Source organism: Pollicipes pollicipes, unplaced genomic scaffold (assembly GCF_011947565.3).
Source record: "Pollicipes pollicipes isolate AB1234 unplaced genomic scaffold, Ppol_2.1 Scaffold_3087;HRSCAF=3621_pilon_pilon_pilon, whole genome shotgun sequence".
NCBI lineage: Eukaryota > Metazoa > Arthropoda > Thecostraca > Pollicipedomorpha > Pollicipedidae > Pollicipes > Pollicipes pollicipes.
Window position 1 is genome coordinate 20807987 of NW_023596225.1, and position 16858 is coordinate 20824844.

General features: G+C 49.2%; 1 protein-coding gene across 1 annotated transcript in view; it reads right to left on the bottom strand.

Annotated features, from left to right (window-relative positions):
- Window positions 1-16523, bottom strand: part of LOC119089868 (uncharacterized) — a 30114-nt gene extending 13591 nt beyond the window's left edge. Inside the window, exons 1-2 of the mRNA XM_037212677.1 lie at window positions 16490-16523; window positions 10609-10729 (exon numbers count right to left, since the gene is read on the bottom strand). Coding sequence (XP_037068572.1) covers window positions 10609-10729; window positions 16490-16523 — 155 coding nt within the window. The remainder of the gene's footprint in view (window positions 1-10608; window positions 10730-16489) is intronic.
- Window positions 16524-16858: the final 335 nt, after the last annotated feature.

Consider the following 16858-nt stretch of genomic DNA (forward strand, 5'->3'; position numbering starts at 1 on the left):
GTTGAAAGCGCAGATGACGAGGTTTTTCAGGTGCATGCGAATTATCGCCAATTCATGCGGCACCCTGCCGAGAGTTCTTCTCTTGAAAACTCTCGATGATTTTGCGCACTCCTGCGTGCTGCTATGTGCTTCATGTCAAACGGCTTTTCAAGAGTTTCCTGCTGTGCACGGCAATTAAGTATATCTGTAGCAACTTAATGAATTAAAAAATATTGTGCATGGTTATGACAAATGGCGTGCACTGCACTCGCTGTAATATTACCTCGCCACGCAACAATTTGTGTTCTTGTTTTTCTTCTACCAATTTTAAATGATCTTTTTTTTAGCAGTCCCTGGAGGCACTTGGTAAGCAGCAGAACCGCGGGTGCTAATTTCCTCGACCTTCCGGCAATGAGGCTCTACATTCACTGACCCTCTCGTGAGCTCCCCCCCCCCCCACCCCCACCCCCTCCCCCACCTGGTTTATTCGGAGCCGACGTCGAATTAGATGCGTGCTGTTTCGAATTCCATGTGTGCGGTTCCAGGTGCGCTGGGCCAGGATATAAGGTAACTTTGATCTGGCGCCAGGGCAGACAAGAAGAAAAATAATGTAACTTCATGCCAGTTGTTCGTGTCTTATCATTTTGAGCTCCGTCTCAGCTTGTGAGTCACCGGGTTTAACGTGACAACAAGTAACCGGTTTTAAAATTGAAATAAATGGTTACAAGGCCATGGTCCCAGCTCTCGACTGATTGAGCCGATCATGCTTAAGCAGCCGGGAGATGAAAATACTTCATGACGCCACAAATCTTATATTCTATTTGCTGTAGTGAAAGAGTCTGCAGGGTATACTTTTTGGCAAAGTGCATCTGAAAGCTCAATGCCTATATTTGTTGAAACATGGGTCAATTCAACATTCAACTTCAAGTAAATACATGAAGTGGCTTAGTTTGACCATATGTGTCATTTTCTAAAAAACATGTTGCTTTCGATGTTCTTTAAAAGGACATGCATTGAAGACCAATGAATTGTCCTGCAGACTAGAAAGACATCGATGTGATCTATTCTAGATCGGTTGTAAATATCGCTTGAACATTGACGCATCACGCACTGCGGCACGCCATGAACCGAGTACTAGCAGTATGTTCTTTGGGCCGCATGATTACTCCATAGACGTGTTTTCATCAAATCTGAAGGGGGTGCCGTGTCATCCTCCGGTCAATCTGCCGCGGAATAACTCTTATATGACAGGAACATGGGGTGAAATGATTACAGCCTTGGCGGAAATCGGCCGGTGACCACTCGTCCGTGCTCCCGCCTTCTTTAAATGTGAGTGCGTGCTGTGAATTGGCTGCCGCGAATGCCCGGACACTCAATATTTTCTGCTTCAAGAAGTAATTGTAAACCTATCGGGTAAGGTTTATTGGAGCCTGAAATAAATGCCGCCACAGGCTAAACGATTTCGTGTTGCACAGTCATGCGTCGAAGCTTATAAAGCATACCAAAGCAGTAAATTAAATGATCCGGAAGCAGGATTCGGGGCGATCTGCTGCAGTAAGCCTACAATCTGCTTATTAAGACAAAATTAGGGGGTTGAACAGCTTTTAAATCATGCTCACCAGATTTCCACGGCGATTAGAGTGCCGGTATGCGTTTCATAACCATCGAAAAAATCGTATTTGGTACCAACGAATGCCAGTTTTCTGTATCTACCAGCTCTCTGTTCTCTTCAAATGACAGTTCCTTCTAATTTGCCTGCTGTCACTGGTCAAGGTTGCGCTTGTGTTGTCGTGACGCAATGACGTCAAAAGTAACACAGTGACTTCAAAAACCACAATCTGAGCACGCTGTTTTGCCGCAGCATCAGGATTTGCTTTACAGTAGCTGCATTTCGGGAAATATTTCACGCCATCGGTCGCAAATCATTCTTTGCTCAATGCGGCCCGCTTCTCTGACGTTTCCCAATATCAGGGGTTCAGGCAATGCATTCAATTGCTACTATGGCTCCCGTGTTTCACCGGGACGAATGAATGAACGAATGACTGAATGGCTGAACTGAATGACTGAATGACGGCTGCTGGACGTCAGCCATATACCGCGCATGCGTGTTTCGTCGTTTTATTTGAAATGCTCGCCAGCGACGCCGGAACGACCAGCCGGGGGCATGTTGACGGCTGCTCGTCGTATTTGATGCCGGACACATTTTCAGGCCGCCCGTGCAAAGCCAATGGGGCAAAAGTACACCTTACAGCACGTGCCACGCCCGAGCCGCAGGCCGCACCAGCTCGCTATCTTCTTGTAGAAAACCGCCCCGAGCGCCCGCGCGTCGCATCCAAATTTTATCACTCAGTGACCCGCCGCTCGGCCCCGGCACGACGCAACGCGAAGTGGGACAGACAGACAGACAGACAGACGGACAGACAGACAGACAGACAGACAGACAGACAGACAGACAGACAGACAGACAGACAGACAGACAGACAGACAGACAGACAGACAGACAGACAGACAGACAGACAGACGGCGTGGCCCGCCCGCTCCGCTTAGCAACTGTTGAGGTGAATTCCAGGTGTGCTGTCTGCTACTGCAGAAACAGGCGGATGGCACTTCTTAACTAGGCAAGTTGTTAATTCATCAATTTGTAGGAAAGACGAGGAAAAAGACGTGCCGGTTTATTTTAAACAATTTCCATGAACAAACAATAATGGATGCCATGACAGCCCAATTATCTATTATCCCTTTCTTGATCAATCCGGTTATACGTTGGTCCTCACATAACTTGTCTGCCTTATAAACAAGGTCCCGATCTGTTTGAGAAGAAACATCAAAATAAGACGTGAATCGAATGATCACTACGCGCACTAAAGCCCGATGGCAAACAGCCATACGGCTAGGGCGGTAAACCATCTTATGTTAGCTGACACTTTGCAGTGAGTCCCTGTCCACTTCCTCTGAAATAGAGCAGTGGACGCTGGTCACCCGTCGCGACCTGTTCATACCCGTAGGCTTGAAGCAGGCTAACATGCACACTAAGGAGGTCATGCTAACACTGGAAAAGAAGCTGCATAATGTGACTGACATACGGTTTCTTAAAAGATGAGTCTGACGTATGCACATCGTACACGGGTTCCTTGCGGCAGGATCTTGCAGCCAAGCTGATGAGATCCGCATACCGCATCGGCACATGAGTACAGTGCGAAACCATCAAAGGCTTACGACTATAATTATCTGGATATTATCCGTACGATTAGTCACGGGAAAGTTGTGCCTCTTAGATTAACTAAGCTTATACTGCATGCGAGTTACACTGTAAAGGGCGCAATGATACGTTTAGATAGTGACTGTTGCTCACCTCTTTCGCCCGCAATGAATGAATGAACGGCAGAGGAATAAGGTACCGCTGACCGTCGGCTATCACGGCGCGTACGTTTCCCGCGGTTTTACTTAAAACGGCGGCGTGCCAACAGAGGCCCGCTCGCTTTGCCGGGCGACTGTTGAGATGTTTTTTAGGCGTCCTTATCGCTACTTTGACACTTATTGAACTGACAGTTTATGTCAGAAACATGGAAAAAAACCCACCTCTGCAATCCGCTCCTTGTGGTACGATTTATTTGAATAAACAAGGCGATGACGACCCACCATTTCATTTCCCCTTGCGAGAACACGAGAACACACGAAAACTTTTTTCACGTTTCATTGGCGACTTATCTAGTTAACTGCCAACTTAAGTAGTAATGAGCGGATCGGGATCATGAGATACATGAGCGGATAAAGACAGTTTTAATGAAAACCTGACCAAAATGCTTACATCTACACGTTCGCATTGCATACACTTACACGGGTTCGATGTCACACAGTCCTGCGGCCAAGCGGATGTCACACAGTCCAAGCCGCCAAGCAGGCCGCAGCGGCTCATAAGTACCGTATGAAACCATCAAAGGCTTATCACCATGACATCAGGCATTGCCATGTTTCAGCTCGAAATCCTGCTCTCAAAATGGCAAAATCTCCATTGCGGTTGTAGTTTTTAGCGCGTTACAAACGCTTCGAGGAAAGCCGTTCTGGCTGTCGCTACCGGCGCCAGATTCACTTTGTTTAAGCAGTCACCTGCGAACGTTGCTGCGTTGATTCTGTCGCACTGTGCGTGCGTACGTGTGTGCATGTGCACGTACGTGCGTGCGTGGGTGCGTGCGTGCATGCGTACGTGTTGTTCCACGTGAAACAGAATTGGATCGGTAAAAATGGCTCAAAAACTAATTTTGCAGTACGCAACTTCGGAGTGAGATGACGCTGTGCCCGAGGAAGATAACACAACCAGGCACCGGAGGAAATTTTTTACGGTTTCCATCACGACGCTCTGCCACCACCATACTACCTGATGACAAGATACTGTCATCATATACAAGTATGCTGCCTTCAGGAAGCAGCCCTAAATGGTTACACGAGAAAGAGCTGTGGTGGCTGCTCCAGTAATACCGAGAACTCAAAAACGACAAGAAGCGGACACAGGAGCAAGCAGACGGCGCCTACACGTCCTCGACATCAGCCCGTCATCGGCCCGGCTGCGCCGTGGTGCAGTGTGCTCAGCGAGCGGATCACTGAGACCACTCTGGAGCCTGCGCGGTGACTGAGGCCACTCCAGAGCCTACGCGGTGGTTGAGACCATCCCGGAGCTCACGCGGTGACTGAGGTTATTCCAGAGTCTACTCGGTGACTGAGGTCACTCCAGAGCCTGCGCGGTGACTGAGGACACCCCAGAGCCTACGCGGTGACTGAGGTCACTCCAGAGCCTGCGCGGTGACTGAGGTCACTCCAGAGCCTGCGCGGTGACTGAGGTCACTCCAGAGCCTGCGCGGTGACTGAGGTCACTCCAGAACCTACGCGGTGACTGAGGTCACTCCAGAGCCTACGCGGTGACTGAGGTCACTCCAGAGCCTACGCGGTGACTGACGTCACTCCAGAGCCTACGCGGTGACTGAGGTCACTCCAGAGCCTACGCGGTGACTGACGTCACTCCAGAGCCTACGCGGTGACTGAGGTCACTCCAGAGCCTAGTCGGTGGCTGAGGTCACTCCAGAGCCTACTCGGTGACTGAGGTCAGTCCAGAACCTACGCGGTGACTGACGTCACTCCAGAGCCTAGTCGATGACTGAGGTCACTCCAGAGCCTAGTCGATGACTGAGGTCACCCCAGAGCCTACACGGTGATTCAGGCCACTTCGAAGCCCACGATGCCCCTGAACATGTCAGACATTGGGTTTACATGACATCATCAGCACGCCACCCGTAATCCCAGTGCACTCCGCCTAAACCCAGACTATGAAAAGAACCAGCTAGCTGGTCACGGAGGCGTCAAAGTGGGCTATTCATGTGGAAGCAGAAGGCGGCGCGCTTTTGCCACACTGTGGCGGCACCGTCTTGTAGTTCCGCAGCCATTCCGAAGGATCAACTGTTGCCTCGTCTGGCTGCTTGCAGATTTGGGCGAGCTATGTGGTGGATAGTGAGAGCTCAATGCATCAAAAAGATGCACGCAGTGCTATTTCTGTGCTGCATACTTCGTACTTTTTATGGACAGGTGCTAACTTAATTCATGCACTCTCCCTGACAAATGCCGCGGGTTGTAGTTGCCTCACGAAGCTTAATGCAAACCAACACACGTAGTGCGGAGCCAGCCACTTTCCTGTTACGTGCCGTTTCATGAGATACACCACTTTGTACAGATAACTTATGGACTATAAAATATGCCCTGGTTGGCGAACTCAGTGCCAGGTCGTAGGGCGTATTGCCATTCATGGCACATTTTGGCCAGTCACGCGGTGTTTCTGTCATTTTTTCCGGCTGTTTGATTCCGATATTTTTGAATATCACATATTCAATCGAGCTTTTAACTTAGTCAGCTGTGTTACTGCTCACACGATGTTCCGGTCAGTACCTTCTCTGGCCGTCATGTGTTAGGCGTTCTTGAAGAGTGCCTGAGGATGTTCGACGTACATGACGTTTGTATTACATCTTTGAAAACGTCTGTCAGCTTAGGGCCTGGCACATGCGATCTTGCGACTCGCAGGCAATGCTTTAATTGTAACTCTCACGCCATCGTAGGACGTGTGAGCGAACCGAGCGCGTCGCATTCAACCGGCAGCCCCAGCGCGTGTCAATAAACGTAAACAAAGTTTGACGACACGATGGCACACCACGCCGTGCATTGCAGTGAAAATGTACCGCTGATCTTTTGTCATTCAGTAACGGGAAGCTCCCCAAGCTCTGACTCGAGCACTGCATATGGCGCGCGTATAGTTGCCGATAAAAATATTTACAGATGTGCGAAGGGGTGTATCTAGAGAAGTGATCGAGTATCCCACGGCTTTCTTTGTGTCATTGCATGTGGGCCAAAATAACTCCTCTTTACACCAATGGAAATTTGGGCAATCCCCCCCCCTCCCCCTCTCTTCCCTGCATTCGCCTATGACCCTGCCTATAGGACACGACGCCGGAAGAAGTTTCTCATCCCGGATACTGTTGTCCCAGATGCCGTCCGCAATCCGTGAACAATACGATCGCCGGACTGGATGACGCTTCCATCTCGTGGCAACCAGTTCCAGGCTCTGCTGATATCCGAGTGATTTCTCGCACAGATAAGGCTGGCCATCGACCAGGAACCGTTAGATGTTAGCTAAAGCCATCCTAAAAGTCCCAAGTAAAGAACTTAAGTGGGTCTGCTCCCACGACTTTCCAGCTATTTCGGTTGCGGCTAACAATCATTTTGCGCCGTTTTTCACGAAGTTATGACCGGCACTGATGCTGTTTTTCGCGCATGAGCGGAGAATACGCCACTTTGTCACCCTCGGTTTGGGACTGTATGCCGCCATCAGTCATGGCTTCTAGCCGTCATGAACAATGCTGATCAGTAACACTTATCTGGCAGTCGAAACACATGACATGCCTAAACTGATCAACGATGGGGAACGCTTTTTTAGACAAGTCCGGTTCCCGACACTTCCTTACAAACTGCGTCGCAATGCGCTCCTCGATACCTCCCGTAAAGAGTGATTGGATGATTGTTGGGATGTTTTTGCAGTCTTCTAACTGCAACCAGGCACATTTCAAGTAAAAAGCTTGCTTAGATGTGATGCCTTATTAAACGAGCTAATTCGGGAGCAAAACCTTCGTGATCGGCTTTTATTACTCACTTTAAGGAGTGTAATAAACCACTTGAAACGTCCCGAAATAATGCTGGCACGCAGAAGCTTTTCGTGACACAATTGCATATAAGTACACCATTTTACGCAGTGTAATTAATTTACCAGAGGCAAAAAATTGCGGAACATTTAGGTGATTGCCGGCGGGGCCTTAGGCCAGTAAAGCTCAAAATGGTATATCCGCTGACACGCAAAAGACCATCTTCTGCTGACACATTGCTGACATGGTCCAAAAATGTTACTCAGATCGCGATCAAAAGTATACCAATCAACTCGCTATTATCGATTAAGGGAGAAAGACAGGCTGGGAAGGCGAGGGACTTACATTCTGTGACCCTGTGCTGTCCCTTGGTCCCATAAAGCTCAGAAAGTCTAACGTTTTCGGCCCCAGCCACGCAAAAATACCCATTCTTAATCCGATTGCAGTCAAAAGATCATCATCGAAGCGGTGTGGTCGATTTATGGCCGACGAACAAGCATGGGACACGTGAATCATCGCGTCGTGCCCACGAAGTTTAAATACTTTTTTTGTGGGACGCTGACGCGACAAAATACCTTGACTTCATTCGAATCAAAATAATGATCGCACCAATCTACGCGGATAATTGATATGCCATAAGCATGCATGGTTTCTCATGAGCGTGTTTTGTGCGGTTAGGAGCTGCGATGCTAAGCGCCTTGAAATGCAATGTTCTATTGATGTGGCAGTTGAACAATGTAAATGGTGGGGCAGATATAGTTCGAATCACGCTATTTTTAACCAAATAGGTCTTGACGCACCGAGTCTCCGTGAATTTCATTCTTATCTCGATTTTACTGATGCATAGAAACTCGATCTCCGCACTCACGTGCGACGCTTTGTAAAAATATCGTTAAAATGACCCCACACTGCGTGACAAGGTGCATTTTCAACGGGCTTGTACGATAAGTTTGTGAATCATGGCTCTGCGGCAAACTCCTAAAAATCCACTCAATCCGTGTCAAGAATAAAATTCCCACCGGTCCTAGATCAGCAAGTGGCTCAGTGCAAGTTTCGAAGCGTCACTGCTCCGGCATTGTGACGACACAGAATCACGCCACACTGCCCGCGGTTTCTCAACGTTAATTACGCATGCAAATACTGTAAAAAGTCACCTGGATAGGGAAGTCCCGAACTGTTCTAGACGTGTCACCACCACTCACAAGCGCAAACCTGGGGTAATTGTGTCGAAGGTTCCCAAATACGGCAAACTAAGTCAACGTCATTGATGCGGTTTATGATCTTTGTTCCTCAACCAATTCAGTTCTTAGGATTGCCCAACGAAAAGACTTGATAATATTGCCGAGAAAACAGTGAACAGCTATGTACTTCTTTAATCAAAATAGCATCGGAACAGAGGCCTTAAAACAACATGTCAAAAAATAATACGCCTCGTCTGTTAGTTCTGACGCCGTACCTAGTTCGGAGCATTCCTGATATTACACTAATAAAAGCCTAAGTGCTTTGAAAAAGAGGATTGGCCGCGTTGCCGACAGGCTTTGCACACTTCGAAGAAACATTAAATAGACACTCGCTATGCGCACCGTATATTACTGGCAACATGTACTTGTAGAAAAGATGATCGGCAAAAGTGACCATTTGCCATTTTCTACTGCAACGTTGCAAGCATAAATACACCAAACATCGAAACCCATTGTATTACATTTACCATGCCATAGGAAAGAAGAGGTAATGGACCAGTGAACTACCCACCATAGGAACATTCGTGTCATGCATGCCCAATTAAAACACTGGCTATCAACCGTTATTAATGTGCTTAGTCGGGCATTGTCTGTGTGATCGGATTCAAGTCCCGCCCGGTATCTGCAAACCTAAAAGCCTGGTCGTTCTGAAATTTCAGCGCCGCTTACAAGTTCTGGTCCTTTCCTTCAAGGACTTAGGTAAGAGAACTCTGAAGTTATCAGGTCAGCCTGAAGTGGTCAGGTCAAGGGCAGGTCAAGTAAGTTTTAAGTTGGAAATAACTGACTTTAATGTTGTGACGCATCTTTCCGCAATGTTGTTATCTTAGGTATCCAACAAAAGCTCTCATAAGCATGTACTTCGTCAGTCTTGGTCGAAATGAGGTCAAGGTTTATTGGCCACACCGAGCCGCACATGCGAAGAAGGACCTTTAAATTACATTTAGTCTGGGACAAAAAAATCGTAACTCGGCAACTGCGGCCGTTTGTTCAGTGACAACCATGATACCGTGTGGAGGTCAAAGGATGGAAAAAGTGATTCGCACGAATAGTAGCGGATTTTGCACAATCAAGGCTAGTTTGCACATTCTCCGTGCGCGAAAAAATAAAACAAATGTTCCCAGCTTCCCACGCATTTTTCATCATCCAGCACCGTCCAACTTTGGAATTTGATTCGTCATTTAATTACATAAAAAGATGGACAGCACCTGCACTGTGATCCAAAAAGATATATCGATAAGGTTAACAACTCTCTACAAAGCGGAAGTGCCGCCTTCAAGCCGACGAAACTAATCACGCGCCGTTGAGTCATGCGCGCGGCGTTATTATTCAACCAGCTTTGGGTTTGACATGTTCCATGGAAATTTTAGGACAACGCATGGACTGCACGCATTAATTGTGTAACCCATGTGGGAAGAGTTGGAACATATATGACGGAAATGGCATCGGTGATGTTACAGGCATTGCGCATGAAGTAAAGTACATTGGGGTACTCCATGTTATGCGTTTGGAACGTCACTTGTGTTAAATTCCCCGTCGCACCCGAATTTGCGTTCGCATGTCTCTAGTAGCTTCATGCATTAAGCTCTCACACTAAGTGTAGCTCTGCAGGTTGGCGCTGTCTTCCTAAAAGAGCTCTCATTCACGCAGTGCACAGCTCCTTCCGTCACCACCGCCCGTTCAAAAACGTTGCGAGTTGTCGCACCTACGCAAAAAGCATATCGCAACCAAGTAGTTTCTTGAAAAACGTCAAGCGATTGCATGTCCCCTCGATCATAAAGAATAGAATATAACGTACATCTGATTGGTACGTTTGTTTGTACAACAATCAGCTCGTTTTTGCTTCTGGCCATAGGTGCGCATAGCTATCTGATAACAACAAAACTTCACTTAGTTGGGTCCTAACCAAACAGCTGCCTTGATTCTGGGCGCGATACCTCACCTGATTATTCGAGCTGCAATTTTTCTCATCCATCACATGATCATTTATGACGCGGCAGACCTGCTCTTTCAGCCGATTATTTGGACTGCAACAAGTCTGGCTCCATGCCCCCCGCTCTGGGCTGCGTTAAATTTGATCTCTCAACTGGTGGCTTTGACCGCAGCGAGTCTGATCTCCTGCTTGATGACTCGGATTGCGGAGGCTCTTAGCTCTAACCTCTGACTGCGACTGCCGATGTCTGATGCTGAGGACTGCCTCAGGTCTAATCTCTCACCTGATGAAGAGCGCGAGCGTCTCGCCGGGCATGAGCTCTCCCTTGACGAAGAAGTCCTGGTCGACGACGGTGGTTCCCAGGACCTGGAAATCCTGCGCCGCCGCCCAGCTGACCAGCAGCGCTGGTGGCCGATACCAAACCAGGTGTCAGGACAAGCACCGGAGCCAGGTGTCATGACAAGTACCAGAGCCAGGTGTCATGAAAAGCAACAGAACCAGGTGTCACGACAAGCATCGGAATCAGGCGTCAGAACAAGAACCGGAGCCAAGTGTCATGACAAGCACTGGAGCCAGGTGTCAGGACAAGCACCTGAGCCAAGCGTCAGGACAAGCACTGGACACGGGTGTCAGGATAAGCACCGGAGTCAGATATTATAACAAGTACCGGAACCAGGCGTCGGGACAAGCACCGGAGACAGGTGTTATGACAAGTACTGGAGCCTGTTGTCAGGATAAACACCGGAGTCAGATATCATAACAAGTACCGGAACCAGGCGTCGGGACAAGCACCGGAGTCAGGTGTCACGACAAGCACCAGAATCAGGTGTCATGAAAATAGTCGGATCCAGGTGTCATGACAAGCATCAGAGACAGGTGCCATGACAAACACCTGATCCAGGTGCACGGACAGGCACCAGAGACAGGTGTCATGACAATCACCGGAGTCAGATGTCAGCACAAGCACTGGAGCCAGGTGTTAGGTCAAGCACCGAAGTCAGCCGTCAGGACGATTATCGGTGTCAGGTGTCGGGACAAGCACCGGAACCAAGCGCCATGACGAGCACCGGAGCCAGGTGTCAGGACAGTAACTGGAGTCAGGTGTCAGGACAAGCTCCGGAACTAAATCTCATGACAAGCGCCGGAGCCAGGTGTCATGACAAGCATCGGAGAGAGGTGTCATGACGAGCACCACAGTCAGGTGTCGCGACAGGCACCAAAGTCAGGTGTCATGACAAGCACCAGAGCCAGACGCTACATTCCGGCGTCGGAATACAGGGGAAAAGAATCGATGTAGCGAGAATAACACCGGACGTTAGGATCATTCGAATACGTCAGATCATTCGAGATCGTCAGATCATTCGAAATTGCCTGATCATTCGAAGTCGTCAGTTCATTTGAGGATGACTAAAAAGGTGTCATATGAGGCTGGGACAACAAGGGATGCAGCCGAGCATAAGGCTGGCGATTATCTAACGTGCTGTGGAAACGTCGCACTCCATAGGTTAGTCGGACGCATTCGGATGCGTTGATTCCGAATATTGCCTCAGAAGTCGAGTCCTCGAAAAAATCAACCGCTGTAAGCAATTTAAGTTTTCTCGTCTGACTTTTTTTGTATATGACAGGGACTGAGGCCTATGCACGTTCCAAAAGCGTAGACAGTGAATACTATCCGGAGACATGGATTCATTACAATGCTATTTGAGTACCCTGGAGAGAGCATATCTCCTTTTCTTCCCTCGTAATGCTATTTTGACAAGCGCGTGCCTTGTAGTTCCAATCTTTCCGGTAGGTGACGACAGTTGTTATTGTTCTGTGTAGTAGTTGTTTTGCGTACCGGACGGCCGCCGGCGGCTCAGCCTCTTATCCTGAAGTTCGGCGTGGCAGACGGCAATAGGAGCAGCTCGCAGGTGGTTAACGCCCACTAACATTGTCATAAGAGTCTAGTTAACGTCCACTAACATTTCCATAAGAGTCTAGTTAACGCACACTAACAATGAGAGGAGGTGGGGACGGATAACGCGAAGAGAAAGTGAGGGTAAACTGATGATATTTTTGACGTGATTGTGCTTCATCATGCCGGTTCTCTGTTGCTTCAATTATTTGAAACCAACTTGATTAGTTTTTTTCCTGCCCCTCGATTTTACGTGTCTGCCAATTAGCGTTCATTGCTGACCAGTGAACGTACTGGCGACTTTATATGGCGGAGCATATAAAGCTACGACAGAGCGCTGGGGGAAATGTCGGAAGCAGTGAAAATATGCGATATTGGTGCTTTAGGCGACAAAACACGTGGCCTTTCCCCCTCAACGCCACGTGTTTCATATTCCTTATTTCTCGGCGACTGCTATCAACGATCACAGGTAAAATGACCAAAGTCGGCATTGTCCAGGTGAGTACATATAAAGCTGTTAAAAAGCCTGGTACTTGGGTATATCAGTGCGCCGTCTTCAGCGCTATCATAATCGTTTGTTTCATAATCTCGAGGACCACAAATACCACGCAACACTAGGGAGCTTCGTCTCTCACCCTTGAGCCTTTCCCTGCTCACTCTTTTCAAGCGCTCACTGTACTTCTATTTTTCTTACGGATCTCACCCAGAGCGGCTGTCAAGTGGACCATCAACAACCGTCATGGTGTTCCACGCTTCACCTCTCTCCTTGTCGCATTGCTTCAGAAGCGTCACAACTGGCCGAACGAGCAGCTCCTGAGCAGACTTCAAAAAACGTCACCGCGGCTAAGGCAGATTAACTGTTCCGAGTTATGCGAGTTTTGTATGCCCGGCTGGTGGAAAACGTCGGTTTTAAGCGACCCAAAAATATATGACAACAAGAAGCAGAAGCCCAAAACCTCCTTACCATATTTTTAGCCTCACAAGTCCGCTTATTGTTACTGAAACAGCCTTGTCGTTCTCCACATCTTCCCCGTAAAACCTCCCGGGCCCGTACATGCGTCCGTTACCGGATAGTAAGCTGGTCATGTGATCGCGTCCCGAGACGGCGACGACCAGCACGCAGCGGGGGGGGGGGGGGCTTCACCGGGCAGTTCGTGGCCAGTCAAGGTATTGGCAGGGTCTTTGCCTCGTGTCAGAAAGACTGGAACTTAAACTTTTCAATTAGACATAACGCGAGGAAGGATGTCGAGCGCCCCAGCTACCAGGGTGTGAATAAATGGCTGTAGCTTTGACAGCGTCTCGCCCCAGGGAAGAGCCAAAAGCTATTTGCTCGTAAAAGACAACCAAAGATAGTACATAGATGAAATACAAAAATCAAGTACATAGATCAAGCAATTCATGCAAGCCTGAAGCTAAAATGCCTGTTTGTGAACTGTTTGATGTCCCATACCATCGAGGAAATAACCGCAATCAGGTACATTTTGTAGGCTATGGTAGTTGTGCACCAGCTTCAAAACGCGGTGAAAATGTACATATTTGGATGCTAATCGCTGAACAATCGAAAAATTACGGCCAGTTGATGGCCATTACCGCGGTCTGCCTTTTTGCTAGTAGTTAGTAGTATTGTAATATCGGCACATAGAACCGGGCCCCACTTTCTCATGCTTGAGCTCGTACTGCACATGTTTATAGCGTTTTCAGACCCGGTTTTCAACAATACCACTTTTCGAGACACATCTGTGGTTGAACCACGACGAAATTTTTAGGATTCCTCCAGAGAAGCCTTGTTCGGGCAGTTGTGGCCATTTCCACGTAATGATATGAAGAGGAAAGGTAAGAAACGATTTATCACAAACGGCAGCGATAATTGGTCCAGATAATCGTGCTGTAGGCTAAATCAGTCTGTGCATAAGCCGTAGATACTCTGTCTGCAATTTGTAAGCCTTACATCATCTTTGAACAAACCTTGTGAGGGGGCTTACTTGGCGTGTAATGAAATCCGGTTAAGTCCGATTTTTATAGTCAGCCCCAAGCAAACCGATAAGGAAAGAGTGTAAATTGCTATGCCAGTGCACCAGAAATCCAAGCTGCGTATGTCCGTGCCGGTATAGCTCCTACGGCTCACATTCTCACATTTTCCCATTTCAGTTCACATTTTCTGCAGAAATGGGTGGCATTTCAACGACTTGCGCTGTTTCGCCTAAAGATCCTTCGTTCAGTCCATGGAAGGTATGACACAAACAGGTGAACACGGCATTATTGTGTCACCGAGCTCAAGTCTGCTGACCTGACCACTGTGAACCCAGGAAGTAAGATAGCCATCGTAAAAACCACTGGAATGACCCTGATCTGCCAAGCCTGGCCTAAATAACATGCACCTATCGCTCTGATGGTATTGCCAGCCATGATTGGGACCACTTACTTTAAACATAAGGTAGATCAGAGCGTAATTCCTATTCAGTTTGTGGAGGACTCCAGCCCCCCAACTTGGATCTCAGCCCGTGAACTTTGCATAGATAGTGAGCCAAATCCGTGGAGAGCCCTTTTGGTTGCACGTATGTGGGGTAGGTCTCGTAAATCTGTATCCGTTCAGTCCATCCCAACTCATGCTTCGGAACTACGTCACTGGGTTGGATGCATCAAACAGCTCATTCAAGGCACCTCGAGCGCTATCATCACATGAATAGAGCATCATTGATCTTATTGAGATTACTTTGTGGGAATTTTGCGTTTGTGTGGGTGGGAGTTTTACGTACATGTATGATCACATGCAAAAATGGAATTTTCGGAAACCTTCAATGCCTTTTAACGTTTTGAGCTAGCGAGAACGTGAAATTTGTGCTCAGGATGCTGAGACAAGTAGGATGTTGCCCAGAAGTAGGATCTGGGTTACTGCGATAAAAACTGAAACTGCCATCCTTTTGCTGACATCGGCTGTGATGGCAATACTTCACCTCAGTAAACTGAATATCATCCCGAGAAGAATATATGCTACTTGGTTGTAAGGAGGCTCTTCATGCGTGGCAATGTTCTGAAACGGAACATAGTTCCTGTCCATCTTAAAATCATTCCCAGCACCAGGAGTTCCTGAAAACTGACTTATTTTAATTTTTAACTAAGGGGCACTGGTGAAACCAACTCGGGGTAGTTGTAGTAGTTGTTCTTCATCAGGACGAGAACGATGTGATGGTTCCGGTAGCTGGTTCTGAGAGGAAAAGTGCATCCTTCACGCCCACGACATGTGGTGACTCCGGAATGTCACACCACCTCAACTCGCCACCGACATCCTCCTCCCCCCCCCCCCCCCCCCAGGAGAACACGCTCCGTGCGGCGGCGCGGCTGAGACCGCCAATCACCACAGCTCGCCGCCCAGGCTCGCGTCCGGCACCGTACACACTGATCGTCAGTCTGTGCTGACCACCATCCCGCGCTGGCCACGGGGATGAGTGGCTAGCGGTGACCGGCCGACGGCGATCACCGGTCAGATAGCTGGGGCGCTACCGCTGGGCATTACGTCAGCGCGGCACGTCTGGTTTTCCGACGCCAGAAAATGCGGACGCGACCGTTTTTACGATGATAGCTGAAGAGATGCTCACTCAAGGTGAGCCCTGAGGTAAGCCAGGAGGAGCCTGGGGAATGTCAAATATTACAGCAGAGCATTGCTCAGATCTCTTCCCAGTGTACGATCTTGAGGAACCCGGATTTGAGCCTGTATTGAAGGACCCTCCTCCTGTGATTGACATGTTAGCTGGAGCGTCGTCGTTGTTGAAACGAGTTTGCTCAACTACGACAGGTGACCGTCAAAACGGAGGCTACGTTCAACGCAGAGCGCTCGAGACATACCACTCAACCTAATGGGATTCCAAAAGGAAGTCATAAGCTGAGGAAATGGCGCCCACAAAATATCGCCATCTAGTCATTTTGCGCACCAGTCGCTAACTAAAGAATTGAGGGTCGCCAGCACACCTCATAACTTATCCCACATCCAGCAACCATGGTGCAAGAGACAGACAGCTCGGCGAGTGACAATTCTGCCCCAAATGTCCAGCTGATCTTGTCCGAAGGGCGCGGCCCAGATGAGGCAGGAGAGGCTGCCAAACATAACGGCTCGCGGGATCGTGCTCTGCACGGCGACTAGGCTGGGTGCGGCGTCCGAGCCGCTTACCTGCTGGGACGGGGCGCAGCGTATGGCGGCGCGAGCACAGCAGAGACCGCCAGCGCCGCTCGCTGCCGCCGCGTTCAGAGCGGGGAAGGCAGACGGAACACTCACCTGTTAGCACGATCCGGGGCGCGGCGGAGCACATGGCGGCGCGAGCACGGCAGAGCCCGCCGGCGCCGCCCGCTGCCGTCGAGTCCGGGGGCAGACTGAGCCTCTCGGCCCTCAGCCGAACCGGACCAGCCTCCCCCCCCCCCCCCTCCCTACCGCTCTTCCAACTTGGCGCCCCACAGGACTGCCTGGCGACCCTGGACCCACCGGAGGGCGATGGCCGACGCGGCACTGCGTGAACCGGGCATAATCGGATAGCCCTCCCAGATCACAAACCTCCCGACCCGGCGGACGCCGGAGGTTGTTTAGATTAGCCGCAATCCCTCAGAATGCCCTCTGACGCTAATGCTGCTTACGCAGCGCTTTCACCAT